At 37.5% G+C, this 21,187-nt stretch overlaps 1 protein-coding gene across 1 annotated transcript in view; it reads right to left on the bottom strand.

The window, feature by feature from the left end:
* Nucleotides 1-21,187, bottom strand: part of LOC126272376 (snRNA-activating protein complex subunit 3-like) — a 161,015-nt gene that overhangs the window by 16,855 nt on the left and 122,973 nt on the right. The window contains exon 5 of the mRNA XM_049975190.1: nucleotides 9,229-9,336. Within this exon, the coding sequence (XP_049831147.1) occupies nucleotides 9,229-9,336 (108 nt within the window). The remainder of the gene's footprint in view (nucleotides 1-9,228; nucleotides 9,337-21,187) is intronic.

Here is a 21,187-nt window from a genome sequence, read left to right as displayed (position 1 = left end):
AATAAGAGGTGCAACTATTGATTGAGGCTAGATGCTTCTTATAATTACTCTTTATATATAATTGAACTTATTGCTGTGGTTATGAACTTTATTCATTTTGTTGTGGTGAAACATTTTTTGCTGATTTGTACCCGGTGTGGTTTGGATTCATGGGTCGGTCCCACACTGTAAGCTTAGGCCCTAAAATTTTTTAATTCTTTTGTCCTTTCATGAGTCAACATACCCTTAAATACTCTGGTTGATGTGGCTGATTGATTCTGTGCTATAATCTTACTCATGACTGAGAATATTCTTCTGATCTGTACCCATCATTGTAAGTTTTTCGAGTTGGCTCACTCATTGTACACTCAGGCTCTGGATATTTTTCTCTTCACTTCTGAAGATTTTGAAGGTGTGATTTTATGGGAATCAACTTGCAATTTGTAATTCTAGTAATTTACCTTATCACTGTATTTATTTCTAGAGTTTAGGGTTTTAATGTTGTAGTTTTGATTTTGTAATTTTTGTCTTGTGACAGTATGTTCACAGATCTGAAAATCTGAATGTCATGTCCTGATATATGTAAAATTGTTGTTGTTGTTGTTGTGGACTTCAGCCCTGAGACTGGTTTGATGCAGCTCTCCATGCTAATCTATCCTGTGCAAGCTCCTTCATCTCCCAGTACCTACTGCAACCTACATCCTTCTGAATCTGCTTAGTGTATTCATCTCTTGGTCTTCCTCTACAATTTTTGCCCTCCACACTGCCTGCCAGTACTAAATTGGTGATCCCTTGATGCCTCAGAACATGTCCTACCAACCGATCCCTTCTTCTCGTCCAGTTGTGCCACAAACTTTTCTTCTCCCCAATCCAATTCAATACCTCCTCATTAGTTACGTGATCTACCCACCTAACCTTCAGCATTCTTCTATAGCACCACATTTCGAAAGCTTCTATTCTCTTCTTGTCCAAACTATTTATCGTCCATGTTTCACTTCCATACATGGCTACACTCCATACAAATACTTTCAGAAATGACTTCCTGACACTTAAATCTATACACGATGTTAACAAATTTCTCTTCTTCAGAAACGCTTTCCTTGCCATTGCCAGTCTACATTTTATATCCTCTCTACTTCGACCATTATCAGTTATTTTACTCCCCAAATAGCAAAACTCCTTTACTACTTTAAGTGTCTCATTTCCTAATCTAATTCCCTCAGCATCACCCGACTTAATTTGACTACATTCCATTATCCTCAATTTGCTTTTTTTGATGTTCATCTTATACCCTCCTTCCAAGACACTGTCCATTCCGTTCAACTGCTCTTCCAAGTCCTTTGCTGTCTCTGACAGAATTACAATGTCATCAGTGAATCTCAAAGTTTTTATTTCTTCTCCATGGATTTTAGTACCTACTCCGAATTTTTCTTTTGTTTCCTTTACTGTTTGTTCAATATACAGATAGAATGACATCGGGGGGAGGCTACAACCTGTCTCACTCCATTCCCAACCGCTGCTTCCCTTTCATGTCCCTCGACTCTTATAACTGCCATCTGGTTTCTGTACAAATTGTAAATACCCTTTCGCTCCCAGTATTTTACCCCTGCCACGTTTAGAATTTGAAAGAGAGTATTCCAGTCAACATTGTCAAAAGCTTTCTCTAAGTCTACAAATACTAGAAAAGTAGGTTTGCCTTTCCTTAATCTATTTTCTAAGATAAGTTGTAAGGTCAATATTGCCTCACGCGTTCCAACATTTCTAAGGAATCCAAACCTATCTTCCCCGAGGTCGGCTTCTACCAGTTTTTCCATTCGTCTGTAAAGAATTCGCGTTAGTATTTTGCAGCCGTGACTTGTTAATTTTCACATCTGTCAACACCTGCTTTCTTTGGGATTGGAATTATTATGTCCTTCTTGAAGTCTGAGGGTATTTCGCCTGTCTCATACATCTTGCTCACCACATGGTAGAGTTTTGTCAGGACTGTCTCTCCCAAGGTTGTCAGTAGTTCTTGGAATGTTGTCTACTCCCGGGGCCTTGTTTCGACTCAGGTCTTTCAGTGCTCTGTCAAACTCTTCACTCAGTATTGTATCTCCCATTTCATCTTCATCCACATCCTCTTCCATTTCCATTATATTGTCCTCAAGTACATCGCCCTTGTATAGACCCTCTATATACTCCTTTCACCTTTCTGCTTTCCCCTGTTTGCTTAGAACTGGTTTTCCATCTGAGCTCTTTATATTCATACAAGTGGCTCTCTTTTCGCGAAAGGTCTCTTTAATATTTCTGTTAGCTGTATCTATCTTACCCCTAGTGAGATAAGCCTCTACATCCTTACATTTGTCCTCTAGCCACGCCTGCTTAGCCATCTTGCACTTCTTGTCGATATCATTTTTGAGAAGTTTTTATTCCTTTTTTGCCTGCTTCATTTACTGCATTTTTATATTTTCTCCTTTCATCAATTAAATTCAATATTTCTTCTGTTACCCAAGGATTTCTACTAGCCCTCGTCTTTTTACCTACTTGATCCTCTGCTGCCTTCACTACTTCATCCCTCAAAGCTACCCATTCTTCTTCTACTGTATCTCTTTCCCCCATTCATGTCCATTGTTCCCTTATGCTCTCCCTGAAACTCTGCACAGCCTCTACTTCTTTCAGTTTATCCAGGTCCCATCTCCTTGAATTCCCACCTTTTTGCAGTTTCTTCGGTTTTAATCTACAGGTCATAACCAATAGATTGTGGTCAGAGTCCACATCTGCCCCTGGAAATGTCTTACAATTTAAAACCTGGTTCCTAAATCTCTGTCTTACCATTATATAATCTATCTGATACCTTTTAGTATCTCCAGGATTCTTCCATGTATACAACCTCCCTTTATGATTCCTGAACCAGGTATTAGCTATGATTAAGTTATGCTCTGTGCAAAATTCTAACAGACGGCTTCCTCTTTCATTTCTTAGCCTCAATCCATATTCACCTACTATATTTCGTTCTCTCCCTTTTCCTGTTGTCAAATCCCAGTCACCCATGACTATTAAATTTCCGTCTCCCTTCACTACCTGAATAAATTCTTTTATCTCATCATACATTTCTTCAATTTCTTCGTCATCTGCAGAGCTAGTTGGCATATAAACTTGTACTACTGTAGTAGGCATGGGCTTCGTGTCTATCTTGGCCACTATAATAAGTTCACTATGCTGTTTGTAGTAGCTTACCCGCACTCCTATTTTTTTATTCATTATTAAACCTACTCGTGCATTACCCCTATTTGATTTTGTATTTATTACCCTGTATTCATCTGACTAGAAGTCTTGTTCCTCCTGCCACCGAACTTCACTAATTCCCACTATATATAACTTTAACCTATCCATTTCCCTTTTTATATTTTCTAACCTGCCTACCCGATTAAGGGATCTGATATTCCACACTCCGATCTACATCTACATCTACATTTATACTCCGCAAGCCACCCAACAGTGTGTGGCGGAGGGCACTTTACGTGCCACTGTCATTACCTCCCTTTCCTGTTCCAGTCGCGTGTGGTTCATGGGAAGAACGATAGTCTCAAGGCCTCCGTGCGCACTCGAATCTCTCTAATTTTACATTCGTCATCTCCTCGGGAGACATAAGTAGGGGGAAGCAATATATTCGATACCTCATCCAGAAACGCACCCTCTCGAAACCTGGCGAGCAAGCTACACCGTGATGCAGAGCGCCACTCTTGCAGAGTCTGCCATTTGAGTTTGCTAAACATCTCCGTAACGCTATCACAGTTACCAAATAACCCTGTGATGAAACACACAGCTCTTCTTTGGATCTTCTCTATCTCCTCCATCAACCCGATCTGGTACGGATCCCACACTGATGAGAAATACACAAGTGTAGGTCGAATGAGTGTTTTGTAAGCCACCTCCTTTGTTGATGGACTACATTTTCTAAGGACTCTCCCACTGAATAACAACCTGGTACTCGCCTTACCAACAATTAATTTTATATGATCATTCCACTTCAAATCGTTCCGCACGCATACTCCCAGATATTTTACACGCATACTCCCAGATATTTTACAGAAGTAACTGCTACCAGTGGTCATTCCGCTATCATATAATCATACAATAAAGGATCCTTCTTTCTATGTATTCGCAATACATTACATTTGTCTATGTTAAGGGTCAGTTGCCACTAACTGCACCAAGTGCCTATCCGCTGCAGATCTTCCTGCATTTCGCTGCAGTTTTCTAATGCTGCAACTTCTCTGTATACTACAGTATCATCTGTGTAAAGCCGCATGGAACTTCCAACACTATCAACTAAGTCATTTATATATATTGTGAAAAGCAATGGTCCCATAACACTCCCCTGTGGCATGCCAGAGGTTACTTTAACGTCTATAGACGTCTCTATATTGAGAACAACATGCTATGTTCTGTTTGCTAAAAACTCTTCAATCCAGCCACACAGCTGGTCTGATATTCCGTAGGCTCTTACTTTGTTTATCAGGCGACAGTGCGGAACTGTATCGAACGCCTTCCGGAAGTCAAGGAAAATAGCATCTACCTGGGAGCCTGTATCTAATATTTTCTGGGTCTCATGAACAATTAAAGCGAGTTGGGTCTCACACGATCGCTGTTTCCGGAATCCATGCTGATTCCTACAGAGTAGATTCCGGGTTTCCAAAAACGACATGATACTCGAGCAAAAAACATGTTCTAAAATTCTACAACAGATCGACGTCAGAGATATAGATCTATAGTTTTGTGCATCTGCTCGACGACCCTTCTTCAAGACTGGGACTACCTGTGCTCTTTTCCAATCATTTGGAACCTTCCGTTCCTCTAGAGCTGTTAGTAGGGAGCAAGTTCTTTCGCTTACTCTATGTAGACTCAAATTGGTATCCCGTCAGGTCCAGTGGACTTTTCTCTGTTGAGTGATTTCAGTTGCTTTCCTATTCCTTGGACACTTATTTCGATGTCAGCCATTTTTTCGTTTGTGGGAGGATTTAGAGAAGGAACTGCAGTGCAGTCTTCCTCTGTGAAACAGCTTTGGAAAAAAGTGTTTAGTATTTCAGCTTTACGCGTGTCATCCTCTGTTTCAATGCCGTCATCATCCCGGAGTGTCTGGATATGCTGTTTCGAGCCACTTACTGATTTAACGTAAGACCAGAACTTCCTAGGATTTTCTTTCAAGTCGGTACATAGAATTTTACTTTCGAATTCACTGAACGCTTCACGCATAGCCCTCCTTACACTAACTTTGACATTGTTTAGCTTCTGTTTGTCTGAGAGGTTTTGGCTGCATTTAAACTTGGAGTGAAGCTCTCTTTGCTTTCGCAGTAGTTTCCTAACTTTGTTGTTGTACCACGGGGGGTTTTTCCCATCCCTCACAGTTTTACTCGGCACATACCTGTCTAAAACGCATTTGACGATTGCCTATAACTTTTTGCATAAACACTCAACATTGTCAGTGTCAGAACAGAAATTTTCATTTTGATCTGTTAGGTAGTCTGAAATCTGCCTTCTATTACTCGTGCTAAACAGATAAACCTTCCTCCCATTTTTTATATTCCTATTAACTTCCATATTCAAGGATGCTGCAACGTCCTTATGATCACTTATTCCCTGTTCTGCACATACTGAGTTGAAAAGTTCGGGTATGTTTGTTATCAGTAGGTCGAAGATGTTATCTCCAAGAGTCGGTTTTCTGTTTAATTGCTCGAGGTAATTTTCGAATAGTGCACTCAGTATAATGTCACTCGATGCTCTGTCCCTACCACCCATCCTAAACGTCTGAGTGTCCCAGTCTATATCTGGTAAATCGAAATCTCCACCTAAGACTATAACATGCTGAGGAAATTTATGTTCAATGTATTGCAGATTTTCTTTCAGTTGTTCTGCCACTAATGCTGCTGAGTCGGGAGGTCGGTAAAAGGAGCCAATTATTAACCTAGCTCGGTTGTTGAGTGTATCCACCACCCATAATAATTCACAGGAACTATCTACTTCTACTTCACTACAGGATAAACTACTACTAACAGCGACAAACACTCCACCACCGGTTGCATGCAATCTATCCTTTCTAAACACCGTCTGTGCCTTTGTAAAAATTTCGGCAGAATTTATCTCTGGCTTCAGCCAACTTTCTGTACCTTTAACAATTTCAGCTTCGGTGCTTTCTACCAGTGCTTGAAGTTCCAGTACTTTACCCATGCAGCTTCGACAGATTACGATTACAATACCGATTGCTGCTTGGTCCCCACATGTCCTGACTTTGCCCCGCACCCTTTGAGGCTGTTGCCCTTTCTGTACTTGCCCGAGGCCATCTAACCACCCAGCCCATGCCACACAACCCCTGCTACCCATGTAGCTGCTTACTGCGTGTAGTGGACTCTTGACCTATCCAGCGGTACCCGAAACCCCACCACCCTATGGCGCAAGTCGAGGAATCTGCAGCCCACATGGTCGCAGAACCGCCTAAGCCTCTGATTCAGACCCTCCACTTGGCTCTGTACCAAAGGTCCGCAGTCAGTCCTGTTGACGATGCTGCAGATAGTGAGCTCTGCTTTCATCCCACTAGCGAGACTGGCAGTCTTCACCAAATCAGATAGCCGCTGGAAGCCAGAGAGGATTTCCTTCGATCCATAGTGACACACATCACTGGTGCCGACATGAGCGACCACCTGCAGATGGGTGCACCCTGTACCCTTCACGGCATCCGGAAGGACCCTTTCCACATCTGGAATGACTCCCACCGGTATGCAGATGGAGTGCACATTGGTTTTCTTCCCCTCTCTTGCTGCCATATCCCTAAGGGGCCCCATTACGCGCCTGACGTTGCAGCTCCCAACTACCAGTAAGCCCACCCTCTGCGACCGCCCAGATCTTGCAGACTGAGGGGCAACCTCTGGAACAGGACAAGCAGCCATGTCAGGCTGAAGATCAATATCAGCCCGAGAAGAGCCTGAAACCGGTTCGTCAGACAAACTGGAGAGGCTTTCCGTTCAGCCCTCCGGAATGTCTTTCGCCTCCTGCCACACCTCGAGACGACCTCCCACTCTACCACAGGTGAGGAATCAGCCTCAATGTGGGCAGTATTACGGGCAGCCACAGTCGTAGTCCGATCGGGAGATGCGTGGGATGAGCTGGCTGTCCCCGACAAACCCCCATCAGGACCCCCACAGTGATGTCCATTGGCAACAGCCTCAAGCTGTGTGACTGAAGCCAACACTGCCTGAAGCTAGGAGCGAAGGGATGCCAACTCAGCCTGCATCCGAACACAGCAGTTGCAGTCCCTATCCATGCTAACAACTATTGTGCAAAGAACGTCTGAACTAATCTACAGAGAGCACAAACAAATCGACACAAAATTTAAATGGTTATGAAAATACAAGATTGCCTAGTAAATGCAGTAATGCTGCTAATTGTGCACTGCTGACTCACTGCTGACGGCGGAAGGAGACTACGTGATTTTACACTATACAGGTACTAAAACCCGATGCTACAACTCTCAAATACTATAATACGCCCGAAATTTATGAATTAAACAATCCAAATACCAAAAACACGCAAAGAAATTAAGAATTAAACTATGTAAGAAATGAATTAGATAGGAGTATATGACTTTCTGCTGGCAGCTGCTTATCCAACGGCGGCAGGGAGCACACTGGCTGAGACCAACCAACACTGGCCGTTCAAAACAAAGACAGAAGTCAAACGACTACGCGAATTTACACTATTCAGGTGCTAAAACGCGATACTACAACTCTCAAATACTATAATATGCCTGAAATTTATGAATTAAACAATGCAAATACCAAAAATACGCAAAGAAATTAAGAATTAAACTATGTAAGAAATGAGTGAGCTAGGAGTATACGACTTTCTGCTGGCAGCTGCTTATCCAACGGCGGCAGGGAGCACACGATCCGTAGAATGCCAGTTTTCTTTCTCCTGATAACGAAGTCCTCTTGAGTAGTCCCCCCCCCCCCGGAGACGTAAAATTATGAATTGTAAATATTTTTCTAATGTTTTCTGTAATATGTTACATATCAGATACTTCTGTAAGTCTGTATTCATCTTTCGGCATCATTTTGTGCACAATTTGGCAAACCTTATAGTCTGTCACAAAATATTGTAAACATGTTGTTTTCAAATTTTGTGAGGGGGGCATAGGACATCCTCCTCTAAAATTACTTTTCCTGAACAGAAATAGGCGATACCAAAAAAATATTTACAAATTTTTAAACAGGTTAAATTATATCAACTATTTTTCTAGCAGAATTGCATACGATTTTGTACACAATGTATTATATTTCACACTAAAATCTATAAAAAGAAATTATTTTTGTTCTCACAATCGATATGTACTAGCTCTGTATGTACAGCTAAAATTACTTTTTTTTAGAAACGTTTGAAAATTACGAAATATTTGGCACACTTAAAATTCCTGTTATTAATTGCACAATCTGATGATGTTTATTATGTTTATTCGTGGATTCATTTATAAAATAATTATATAAATTGATGGAGATTCATTTGCCAAGAAAATTTGTAAACTCTTGGAATATTGTTAGTACCGCAGAATGGATTAGTAGTAGGCACACCTCTGACATGATCAGATATGTTTTTATGTTTGGCAATTACAATGTACTTTTCGATTTTGCAGTGTAAATTGTACAAACAGTGTGATATAGAAAAATGTGAAAGAATAAAAATTACAGAAACAGAAATTACTTCTCAGGCAATTCTATCAAAAGTTATGTTAACTGGAACCATGACAACCTATAGTATCAAAAAATTCAGCTTTAAGAATCAACCCCTAGATGTGAAGCACTGAAACCAACTACATTAAAAGTAGGATAAGTAAAAAGTTTATTGTAAATCTTACTCCTTTCAAAGATTATTAAAAGAGTTAATTATGAAATGAATGACAATCAACAAATGATGTGAGGGAGGGGTAGATTACAAACTCTATTATGTTCTTATTGTAAGTGGTCCAGTTTCTGCATGTATTTACAGGGCCAATTATACCATTAATAAGTGTGGAAATTTTCTATATATCAATGCAGTTGACTAAATGTTATGCTGTTTCTGATGCCCACCCACTTTGAATGGATCTCTCTCTGGTAACGACTCATATACTGGAAGCTCAACATAGCGCTGACAACTCTCAGTCAGTTAATGAGCACACTTATTAAGAGTGAAAAGAAGATAATTTTGCTCCAGAATGTGAAAAATTAGGATATACATTACCTTGCACTGTAGAACTTGCATACCATACAATACTTTGATTTCCGTGCATTTACTGTCAAAAAACGAGGATAATCGGATGTACATAAGAAATCATCAGCATGCAACAGCCTGAAAAATTAGAAAATATAGGTTACAAAAGAGTGTATGTTTCTATTTCAAACAACAGTGCTAATAAACTGGTGGCTACTGACTACAGAGAAATATTCTATAAAGATATATAATGCAACATATTCACAAAAAGGATTTTTTTGTTTTTGTTATCCCTTTTAAAGGTTTGAAAATATAAGTATCACTGTAAATGGTATCATAATGTAAGAAGTCAATCAGACAAAATATTTTTATCTTCAAAATAAGTAACTTAAGGTTGTATTTTATAACAGATTAAAATATTTTATTGTGCTATCAGGCTACCACACCGAAGATATGATCAAGACACTGAAGATACAATTTACTGTCACATTACGCAAAACAAGTTACAGCTGGTTTTGTTCTTCATCAATTATAAAAACTATTTTACACTGTAATCTCATATCTAGCATTATTACATAAATTTTGTGTCAACAAAAATGTAAAAACTAATTACTGTAAAATTATAAAATTATGGGAAACCAGCCCTTCTGAAAATCAGTGAATTAGGACTATGTTAAATGATTACATCTGGCTGGTTCTATGGGTGCCAGATTGAAGATCCATACCCTCAAAATGAACAGAAAGGAAAAATCACCAGTAAGATGATGACACGTCAAAGAAATAAAAAGACTGCCACACTAACGAGTTCAATATTGTTAAAAATTACATTACATCTTCAATTTATTAGTAAATTCTGAATGATAATCAAGAAACCTGTGGCACTGACAGTAGCTCAACAGAATGTTTGAATTCCTTGTTTTAACATAAGAAAATAAGCAGAAATAACATGAGTAACAATAAAGAAATTTTTGAGCGCATTATTACAGAGCTGATTTCTGTTTTTTTTATTACCACACACAATAAATTACAACATAATGAAACAAATAAACAAAAAAAAAACATTTTCTTTGGTAATGTATAGTCAAACAGTACCTTATGAAAATGATAATCACACATCCTGCACCAAATGTCGCACTCAAGAGTCACAATATACCCATAGTGATAAAGGTTGTATGGACCATATGGTTTTCTTTCAGGTGAATCTGAGGTCTGTGCTAGTGATACAGTAACCCCACACACTTCAATGACTGAACAGGCAAGTGATGACTACAAAGCCAACAGTCCTCAGAAGATAGGGCTTTTCTGTCAATTATTATGTCTTCCACTTAAGTATGAAAGGTGAAGCTTGATGGTCCTGGTTTTGAGTCATCAACTCATTTGCAGTTATTTAATGTCATGCACTGGCGTGATACGGTGGTTGTTGATATGGAAAGATGTGCTATGTGGAACATTGGTATACCAAACACTATACCAGACAGCCTTATTGTTCATTTACCAGAAGGACGTGCACATTTTACTGTGTAAGAATGTATAAATGAAATTCTGCCATTTAAGAAAATATGACTACAATACTAGGAACAGTGTTGTAATCATGCCACACGTCACAGGCTGAAAGACTTGACACAATGTGTCAAGTAAAAATTGTCGCCCAAATACCCAAAGAATTGTGGAATCTTCTAGTTATAACTTTGTGGTCAACTACTTAGTCCAGGGGTCTCCAAACCATGACCCGTGGGCCAAAACGGGCCCACGAATTCCATCAACCCAGCCCACAGTAATGGTTCAGACATGCGTGATATTCGACTCATCAAGATTTTTTTGTTACAGTCAATACTTGCTTATCATGCACCTCCCATTACAGGTAATTATCACAATGAGTAGAAGAAAATGCAAGAAATTGACTCACCTAATGAAGGATATTTTGCATTAAGAGTCTGTTTGGTGTAATGTATTTCAGTCTTTGATAACCATTTCAGAAACACCTTCTGGCCTTGATCGGTCTTTTTGGCCACTGTAAAAGGACATTAAGTCATGCATTCCCCTATAAACTACTACTCTGTAAAGCAGAAGCTCCAACAATGCTGTGTCCAGTTAGCTGTGTTGATCAGCATGTGCCTCACACAGCAATTGTTGTCACCCATACCATTGCTCAGGATTCCACTCTTTGCAACAATGTTGCAAGATCTTTCCTTCGACGATACATGGTAACCCACATTTTCCCATGCACTGTCTGTTATGAACTGCAGTTTCCATTTGTCATTGATAACTAACATGAATTCATTTAAGACGCTAGTACGACAGCAGTTGTGTGTGCCATGAATTTAATTAACAATAATGCTATGTTCCTTTTTCAACAGACTTTGAAGCACAGGCATAAACAAATATCTTTAAACAGCTTTCTTTAAAATATATTGTACTATAAATAAAAATTACAATAGGGTATTATAAATCTGTTTGAGTACCTTTATGCATTGATTCCTACAGACAAAGTATTTCAATTAATGAGGGTTAATAATGAGTACGATTCAGCAGCGAATCATGCTCATTATGCGAAGTAACACTCTACGGTGTAAAATTTACAATGCAGATAAATTGTACAAAATACTTACAATCATTGGCTGTTTTTATTTTATGACCAGTTAAGAAACACTTTATTAAGAACTGTAGATTAAAACTGAAGAAACTGAAAAAATTTTGGAAATTAAGGAGATCGGTCATGGATGAGCTGAAACAACCAGAGACTTTTGACAGCTTCAGAGGGAACATTATAAAATGGTTGACTAGAACAGGGGAAAGGAATACAGTAGAAGACAAATGCGTAGCATTAAGAGACTATAACAGGGGAAAGGAATACAGTAGAAGACAAATGTGTTGCTTTAAGAGGCGAGATACTGAAGGAAACACAGGATAAAATAGATAAAAAGACAAGGACTAGTAGGAATCCTTGGATAACAAAAGAGATACTGAATTTAACTGATGAAAGGAGAAAATTTATAAATTGAACAAATGAAGTGGGTGAAAGCGAATACAAACATTTAAAACATGAGACCGACAGGAGGCCCAGAACTGCTAGGGAGGAATTGTTAAGAGGACAAATGTGAGGATTCAGAAGCATATTTCACTAGAAGGGAAGATAGATACTGCCCACAGGAAAATTAAAGAGACCTTTGGGGAAAAGAGAAGCAGGTGTACGAATATCAAGAACTCAGATGGTACACCAGTCCTAAACAAAGAAGGGAAAGTTGAAAGGTGGAAGGAGTACATAGAAGGTCTATACAATGGAGATGAACTTTAAGGCAATATTTTAGAAAGGGAAGTGGATATAGATGAAGATGAGACGGGAGAAGAATTTGACAAAGTTCTGAAAGATCTACAGGTAAGTTGAAAGAAGGCCCCAGAACTAGATGATATTCCGTCAGAATTACTGAGAACCTTGGGAGAGCCAGCTCTTCCATCTGGTGCACAAGATGTGTGAGACAGATGAAATACCCTCAGACTTCAAAAAGAATGTAGTAATTCCAATTCCAAAGAAAGCAGTTGCTGACAGGAGCAAAAATTACCAATCAGTTTAATAAGTCACAGCTGCAAAATACTAACGTGAATTCTTTACAGACAAATGGGGGAATGGGGGTGTGTGGGGTGAGACTGTCTATCTGTCTGTGAGGACTGACTAGTATCAATTCTTTGGTTCCAATTTTCTATTTTCTTTTCCTTGCCACACAATCCAAACACTGCCCTAAGCCACTCTATCCACAAAGACATTTCCTCTGAGAAAACTTGTCCCATTTCTGTTCAAATCTTCATTAATAGTTATTTTGTAAGCCCATTTCATATCTAATCACTCAAAGATCTTGCTTAGGGAGGGAGTGCAATATTACTCAGAAACTATGTTAAGTGAAATTTTCCTCCAGGTCCCTAAAGACCATGGTTAAAGAAGAAGTACAACATTATTCTAAATTTGTTTTTTCTAGAGAGTTGTGTCATTTTTTGTACTTTTATGGGGAAGGTTCAGCTAGAAATAAGATTTAGAAAGATATAGGCACTACAATTCTGTCAGCCCACAATTTAAGCTCTTATAACACACTCGTAAAATGACTTATATTTCACTTCATATATGAAATAGTGCTAAAACAAATTGTTAATGATACAGAAAGTAAATTCTGATAATCTGGTGTGCGAACCATTCACAACAAGTGCAAGCGAACTGTTGTAAAATAATGTAGACGTATCTACAATCATTTGGGCCATGGGCAGTTCTGATCGAGATGGCTGTGTTGTAGGCAGTGGTAACCTCCAGTTGTACTGAACTAAGTTCTTGTATCAGTAATATTTAGGTACTGTTATATCAGGAGTTTTGTGAGAGAATGGACTCCATATCTGAAATGTGGAATGCATTAAATTTAGGGATCTGTAGTGTCTCCTTGATGGTTCTATTATGCTCAAAGCTTCCGCCAAAGGCACTCTGAACCTTAAGGAGAAGTATTATTTCACATTGCACTGTGTGAAACATTCTATATAAATTATAAACAATGATTAATTTGAATGAGGATGTTTGTAATGTCTGATAGTACTACATGGATTAGTACTGAAATATAAAGCTTGGATGCTTAACAGGAACTGTTGCCTTCCAGTAGTACATGTAACTACTTGACACTAAATGTTGTTACACTTGTCACTAAACGTTGTTACAAGGAATATAAAACTGTGTATCACTGATGGGTCATGGGAACCAATACTGCAAGTTTCTCGGATAAAAATTGTGCCTATAAGAACAAACATGGAATAAGTGTCTTGCCATATTTCTGTTAGCAAGTTTTCACTTTGAGAAAAGAAACTCAGTATCTCTATTAAATTCTCCACAGCTCATGGTTTAGTGGTTAGCATTGCAGCCTCTGGATCATGAGGACACATGTTCAATTTCTGGGGGGTTTTCTCCATCCAGGGACTGGGTGTTTGTGTCGTCCTCATCATTTCATCATTATTCAGCAAAACGGCAAGACTGGACAGTGAAAAGATTGGGAATTTGTAGGGGCATTGACAACCATGCCATTGAGTGCCCCACAAGCCAAAAATCGTCATCACATAGACTGTGAATATTTAACAGAAATTGCACTGTACTTGGGTTGCAGTTTTTATACCTGATTACAGTCTGCAGTGTTATACTGCAGAAAACGAAGAGGAAGAGGATGTGTTCCTATTTTTGTTAAAAACTGTGTCATGTGTTATTCAATTAACGTACATGATTTTTATCTAAACTAATATTCTGAAGTATTTATCATTGAGATGCCTGTAAATAATTCTATGTTGTTAACTGTAGCGATTTATGGGGCACCTTCTGGCAATCTTGGAATCTTCATTACTAGTAAAATATGTCAGAGACGTAATATTAATCCACATATATATTTATACATTGAAAGCAGATCTATATTTATACACTGGAAACCACCGTTAAATGCATCACAGAGGGTACATTCCATTGAACCAGTTACTAAGGTTTCTTTCCGTTCCATTCACATATGGAGTATGGGAAGAATGATTATTTGAATGCCTCTGCGCATGTTGTAATTATTTTAGTTGACCCTTAATGTATTGGCAGAAATACATATTCAGTGCTGTAAATTGTACTGAATGCTTTCTCCAAAAATTATTTTGAGCAATTATGTGAGGAGCACATGTGAAATGTACATGGCTGCAAAAACATAGTTGGCCTGTTAGCAAGAAATAATCCTGAGCAAATAAGGAGCATCACGACGGATCCAAAGAATTGTGACTTCAAGGCTGTTGTAGGGAGACTGAATATCATAACACCCAAACACAACAGAAATAAGTTTAAATGTACCTATTTAAGGAAACTGATAAAAATTTTTTACATGCCTTCCTAAGAGAGAGCCTCTGTCCCTTCTGAACTATGTAAGTGCAGATCAGATGTGCCTTGAATTCAGGGAACTAATATACCTATTGTACTCAACAATCAGCCAATACAAAGGGCACATTGCTCCAGACTCTTAGGCCTCCATATAGATAGCAGCGTTAGCTGGAAAACCATGCTTTCCACATCATAAAAGTTGTCATTAGGATAATCCCACACAATGGAGACATCAATGTCACGAAGTCCACTTCATTTGGGTACTTCCACTCTATTATGTGCTATAGAGTTATCTGCTGAGGCAATTAATTCACACCTCAGAACATTTTTGTCATGCAGAAAAAGGCTGTCTGTATCATGTATGATTTCCCTGAGGATCTCCTGTTGTAATCTCTTTAAGAAAGTTGGTATCCTTAATGCAACTTCCAAATATATGTATTCCACTTCAAGTTAGATGGGTAACTGTCTTGTGCACTATGAAACCAATGAAATGTACCAAGATTACAAGTAAGGAACACTGATCTCCACATTGATTTCAAAAATCTAACTCAGGTACAGAAAGATATATAATATTCCTGGAATAATATATAAAATTCATTGTCTAATAAAATCAAAGTCCTATATATTAACAATGCATTACTTAAAAACAAAATAAAGGTTTATTTAAATGATAAAACTTTTGATTCATTAAATTTTTTTTTAGCAGAGACATATAGACTCCTCATGCAAATATTTTTACTGTTTGTTTGTTATATATTGTACAACATGTTCTAATCCTTGTATGATGTCTTTTTTTTCCTTTGCTTGCTCCCAATAGTTTTTTGGTAATAAAATGAAGCTGCCAATCTGTAGATGGCTATACGCAATAAATTTTTATGATATAATCCCAAAATCCTGATCTCGAACAACCTTGAAAACTTAATCCACTTCTAAGATATAGAGGTTCAAACTTACCCTACTAGTAGATATAAAATCCGGTGTGAGCTGAAACCTAAATAACAAATAACCACAGATATTAGCTGAAATTTTTACAGTATATTCTCTAGGCATTTATCTAGAAGTGCGTTTATCTAGAAATGTGTTTATCTATAAATGCCATCTTCCTGTTTTCAAATATCTTTATCTGTTACTGAAACACCCCAAAAACATGGTTTTTGGATGGCAAAACAAGGCGGGATTCCAGGATGGCTATGCACAGAAAATGGCCGTTTATTTTTAAGATATATTCCTAAGCCCCCAATCTTGAACATGCTTGAAAATTTTCTTGATATTTTCATCTCTTTTTGAGGAACTGAGGTTCAAAATCTCCTTACTTGTACACCTAAGAACTGCATGTAAAATCCAGTGCAAGGTGAAAAGGTGGTTTATAAAGTGACGTAGCATGGAGAAATATGCTGCAAAGTGTCTCCATTACAACAGAGTTCTCAGAACCCCATATTGCAGTACTGAAGCACATGCAAAATTTCTGTGCATTAAAATCCAGCCTGAGGTGTAAAATCAGTACTGCGTTATTTCAGTTTCACATACTGGTTATGTAAACTATCAAAATATTACTGATCCATGAAGTTCCTTTCATATTAATTACACTTGCTGCTGCAGCTGGGAGAAGAAGGGAGCCAGTGGAAAAATGCTCCTGTTTAAAATAAAACTTCAGTTTCAGAAAGAAACCAAACAACGTAAATCTAGCATATTCCATTGGCACAAACTGATGTAGATTAAATCTTCCAGTGTTCAGCAGAAATTTTATTTTCATCCAATTTTATCTCAGTCAATGTAAAATCCCAAGAACTAATAAGTAAAATTAATCAACTACCTATCTGTACTGATGAATTAGAGTAATCCAACACAGCTAGTATAATCTGCCTCTCTGAACATTATTTGACCACAGGTACAGACATATTAATGTTACACAATTTAGGTTACCACATCTGTACAGCAGAAACAGACAAAGGAGGAGTTACCACACTCATCAGAAACTGTTCTAAATTGAAGAGCATGGATGTTCATAAATTTTGCCCACAGCAGCATTCAAAATTTCATAATACACCCTTTATAATAGCAAGTGAATATGAACATCTGCAGGTAACTTTAATCTATTCATACACAACCTTGAAGCTCTACTGACCTATTAACAACAAAATATATAAAAAGAGGTTCCTGGTTATTTTAATGTACATTCTCTTAGAAGCTCTTCCAGTAAAGAAGTTATTACAGTCAGTAACACTATCATTTTATTCAGATCCTACTGCAGACTTTCCAACTATAGTAGCCAATTGCTCACAAACACCAATTGATAATATCTTTACAGAAAGGTCTAATGAACAAAATTATATCACAAAACTAATAATGAATGGCCTCTCCGACCGTGACAAGCAGTTGCTTTCATTAAGAATATAAAATCTATTAATCTTAGTTCAAGGGGGTAATCAGTAAGTTAGAAACTGACTATTTTAGTCAACTGGAGTGGTGTATACAGTGCTCATGGGATGAATGAAAAATACAACACTTTTACAATACTGAGTGTGGTTTCAGTTGCCTGAGACTGCAGACATGTGTGAAAATTGTGTGTGTGTGTGTGTGTGTGTGTGTGTGTGTGTGTGTGTGTGTGAGCAAAGGCCTTAATGGCCTAAAGCTATAATTATGTGAAACTTTTTGTTGTTCCTATCACAACTCAGCATCTCCGCTATATGGTCAGTAGCAACTTTCCTTTTCAATATTGTTACATTCCATCCTGGACTTCATTGTTTGATACAACACTTTTATAAATAAAGCTCATATCTTTTTTGAATACTAACCCAGATTAGACCAACATCTACAAAGTAGCCACTGGCTTCTCAAGGAATAAAGCTATCTCATAAAACAACACGAAAACCATACCTGTCATTTATAACAGCTCTGATGTTGATGTTCTAGCTCATTACAAGATATACTGCAAAATATTAATGGTAGTAATACTGTCATCAAAGCAAATGCATTGCAAGAAAAGATAATCAAATCAGATAACAAAATAAAGACAACATGGGCTACAGTGAAGGAGGAGTCTGATGGAGCCAGACATTACTAGCACCACACAGCATTAATAGTAAATGATACATTGGTTAACAGATGTGTGCAGTGTTGCAAACAAATTTTAACAAGCGTTTCATAACTGTCATTGAAAAGATTGCATTGTCAGTTTCAATAGATCTGGCATGGAATATCTCATACCATTCATTACAAATAATTTCACTAATATATGAATATGACCCTCCTTTCACCAGTAGAAGTAATGTCGACTCACCAATACAAGCAGTGTCCACCATAAAATCTTTAAAATCATAAAATTCTAATGGATATGAAAAAAATCAACAAAGTTAATTAAAAAGTGTGCTTCTGAGCTTCGTAACATATTAACTTATCTAACTTTTCTATGTTACCAATAATTTACCAGTGGAACACTTCCCGAATGGTTGAAATATCAAAGTTCAGGCTCTGTTTAAGAAAGCTGATAAAAAAACACTATAAAATTTCTGTCCATTTTCACTTTTGCAGTGTTCTTGAAAATTCTACATACGATTATACACAAAGCCCAGATTTACTTGCAAATGCATGTTTTGTCCGTTTGGAGAGCAAATGCATATTTTGAAGATTTACTCCATATAACTGCACGGATTTATACATTATAATGAGTATCTTATCAATTTCTCTGGCCTCAGGGAATATACTGCAATAACACACTTGACAGTATCTTGTTGATTTTTTTTGCCATGCTAATTATGTCAAAAGTGCAGAGCTTGACTAATTTCGTGAATTTTATTACAGTAAGTGAACATCATCATGGGGAGCTCGAGTACCCTAGATGTCATACTTTGTGCCAATAAATTTATATAAAAAAGGATACTATTGTTTCAAGTGATGCTGGCCCTACTACCATTTGCATAATGAAGTCCAAAAATCAATTAAAATGGTTTATCCTGAACTAAAGCATGTTACATGTTAAGCTCATGAACCAGATCATGTAGCTGAAACAAGTGCATCTAAAATACGTCAATGTGAATATTCGCATATCTTCCACAAACAAAGTAAACAGAGCACAAAATACAAAGGTTTGATCATTCTGACAGCATTAATTAAGTTATGCAGACTTTTTTTCCTACTGAATGAATTTTTGAAAACGCCTGTCCGTGTTGCACCATTTACAGATACTGCCAGATTTAGCTTTGCCACAACAACCTAAATCTTTTAACCAAACAAGGAAACACATTTGAAGATACACCTGATTTATACAAAATCAAATTTTCTTTGCATTTGCCTATGGCAGTTATGAAATTAGAAGTCACAGGTAACTGGTGGAATTACTGAAGACATTGAGAAACCTTTCAATCATTCTATGGAGAAGTGGCTGTTACAGAAAAAGATAAGAATAAAGTTATTGGATCGAATCCTAATTCTGAGTTTATGATGTTGACCAAAAAAATTTTTTTTGAGTTGAATATGCAAAAGTCTTTCAACTTGATCTCACTGTCTGAAATTTCTCCACTAAAGTATGCACCTGTCACTTCTTGTGATACAAAAATGTTATTTTCTATGTATAAAAATGTTCTGTCTCATAAATGATTAGATTAGATTAGTTTAGATTAATACTAGTTCCATGGATCATGAATACGATATTTCGTAATGATGTGGAATGAGTCAAATTTTCCAATACATGACATAATTAAGTTAATTTAACAACATAATTAATTTAACAACTTTTTATTTTTTTGTTTGGTTTTTTTTTCTTTTTTTCTTAATTTATATCTAAAAATTCCACTATGGAGTAGAAGGAGTTGCCATTCAGAAATTCTTTTAATTTCTTCTTACATACTTGTTGGTTATCTGTCAGACTTTTGATAATATTTGGAAAGTGACCAAAGTCTTTAGTGGCAGTATAATGAATGAGCTTAAGTGAAGAAAATTTGGAGAAATTGGTTGTGCTGTTTCTGAGGAAAATAGAAATAAATGTAGAACTGAACTTTGATACCACATATTTTTATAGTTTTGCTGTCTTAATGTATGTTTATTATGCTATGATACTGCATGAATGCAGGCATGTTTTACAACTTGATAGTGATGAAAATCCACACTCTTCTTAACCATCTGACAGCATATAACATATTGTCGAATTCAGAGTACAGCATTCTAAAGGGTTCTGATACTGAAAGGCTATCTACACATACGGAAAGAATGTACTTAATTCATACAGGCTACTGGTATATTTTGTGATCTTCCAAAGGCATCTGACTGTGTAAATGAAAATATTTTGTTAAGTTAATAAGAATATTACACTGTAACAGGATATGCTGCAATGTGATTCAAATCCTGTATCTCTGACTGGAAACAAACGGTGCCATTAGAAAAGACATATTTTTAAGCCATCAGTCTTATCCAACTCGGAATTAATTACACAGGAACTAATTAGATGTTGTACCCCACAAGGTTCCAGCTTATTGCCCTCACTTTTTCTTGCATATACACATGACCTTTCATCAGTAACATTACCAAATGCCAACTTTGTTTGCAGATGCTACAAACATTGCAAGAAACAGCAAATCAAGTATAGTGAAATGGATAGATTGTTACTGACCATGAAGATGATACAATGAGTTGCAGACAGGCATGGCAAAAAGATTGTTACAGGAAATCTTTCAGCCAAAGCCTTCTCTAGGAAAACACATACACATACTGCAACTGAAATGCGTCAAACCGGAGCCACAACCAAGACTGGAGGGGGTAGCAGAAGGGATAGCAGGGTACAGGTGGAGGAAGAACAATCAATGCTGAATGTTGGAGCATGCAGAGACTAGAGGTGGCAGAACATGGCAGCCAGGTGCAAAGTCAGGAGGCTGTGGTGGAGGGAGGGGGTAGTGGATGAATTAGAGTAATCCAACACAGCTAGTATAATCTGCCTCTCTGAACATTATTTGACCACAGGTACAGACATATTAATGTTACACAATTTAGGTTACCACATCTGTACAGCAGAAACAGACAAAGGAGGAGTTACCACACTCATCAGAAACTGTTCTAAATTGAAGAGCATGGATGTTCATAAATTTTGCCCACAGCAGCATTCAAAATTTCATAATACACCCTTTATAATAG

This window comes from Schistocerca gregaria, chromosome 5 (assembly GCF_023897955.1).
Source record: "Schistocerca gregaria isolate iqSchGreg1 chromosome 5, iqSchGreg1.2, whole genome shotgun sequence".
NCBI lineage: Eukaryota > Metazoa > Arthropoda > Insecta > Orthoptera > Acrididae > Schistocerca > Schistocerca gregaria.
Note: the sequence above shows the minus strand (reverse complement) of the source record. Positions and strands in the feature narration are given on the sequence as shown.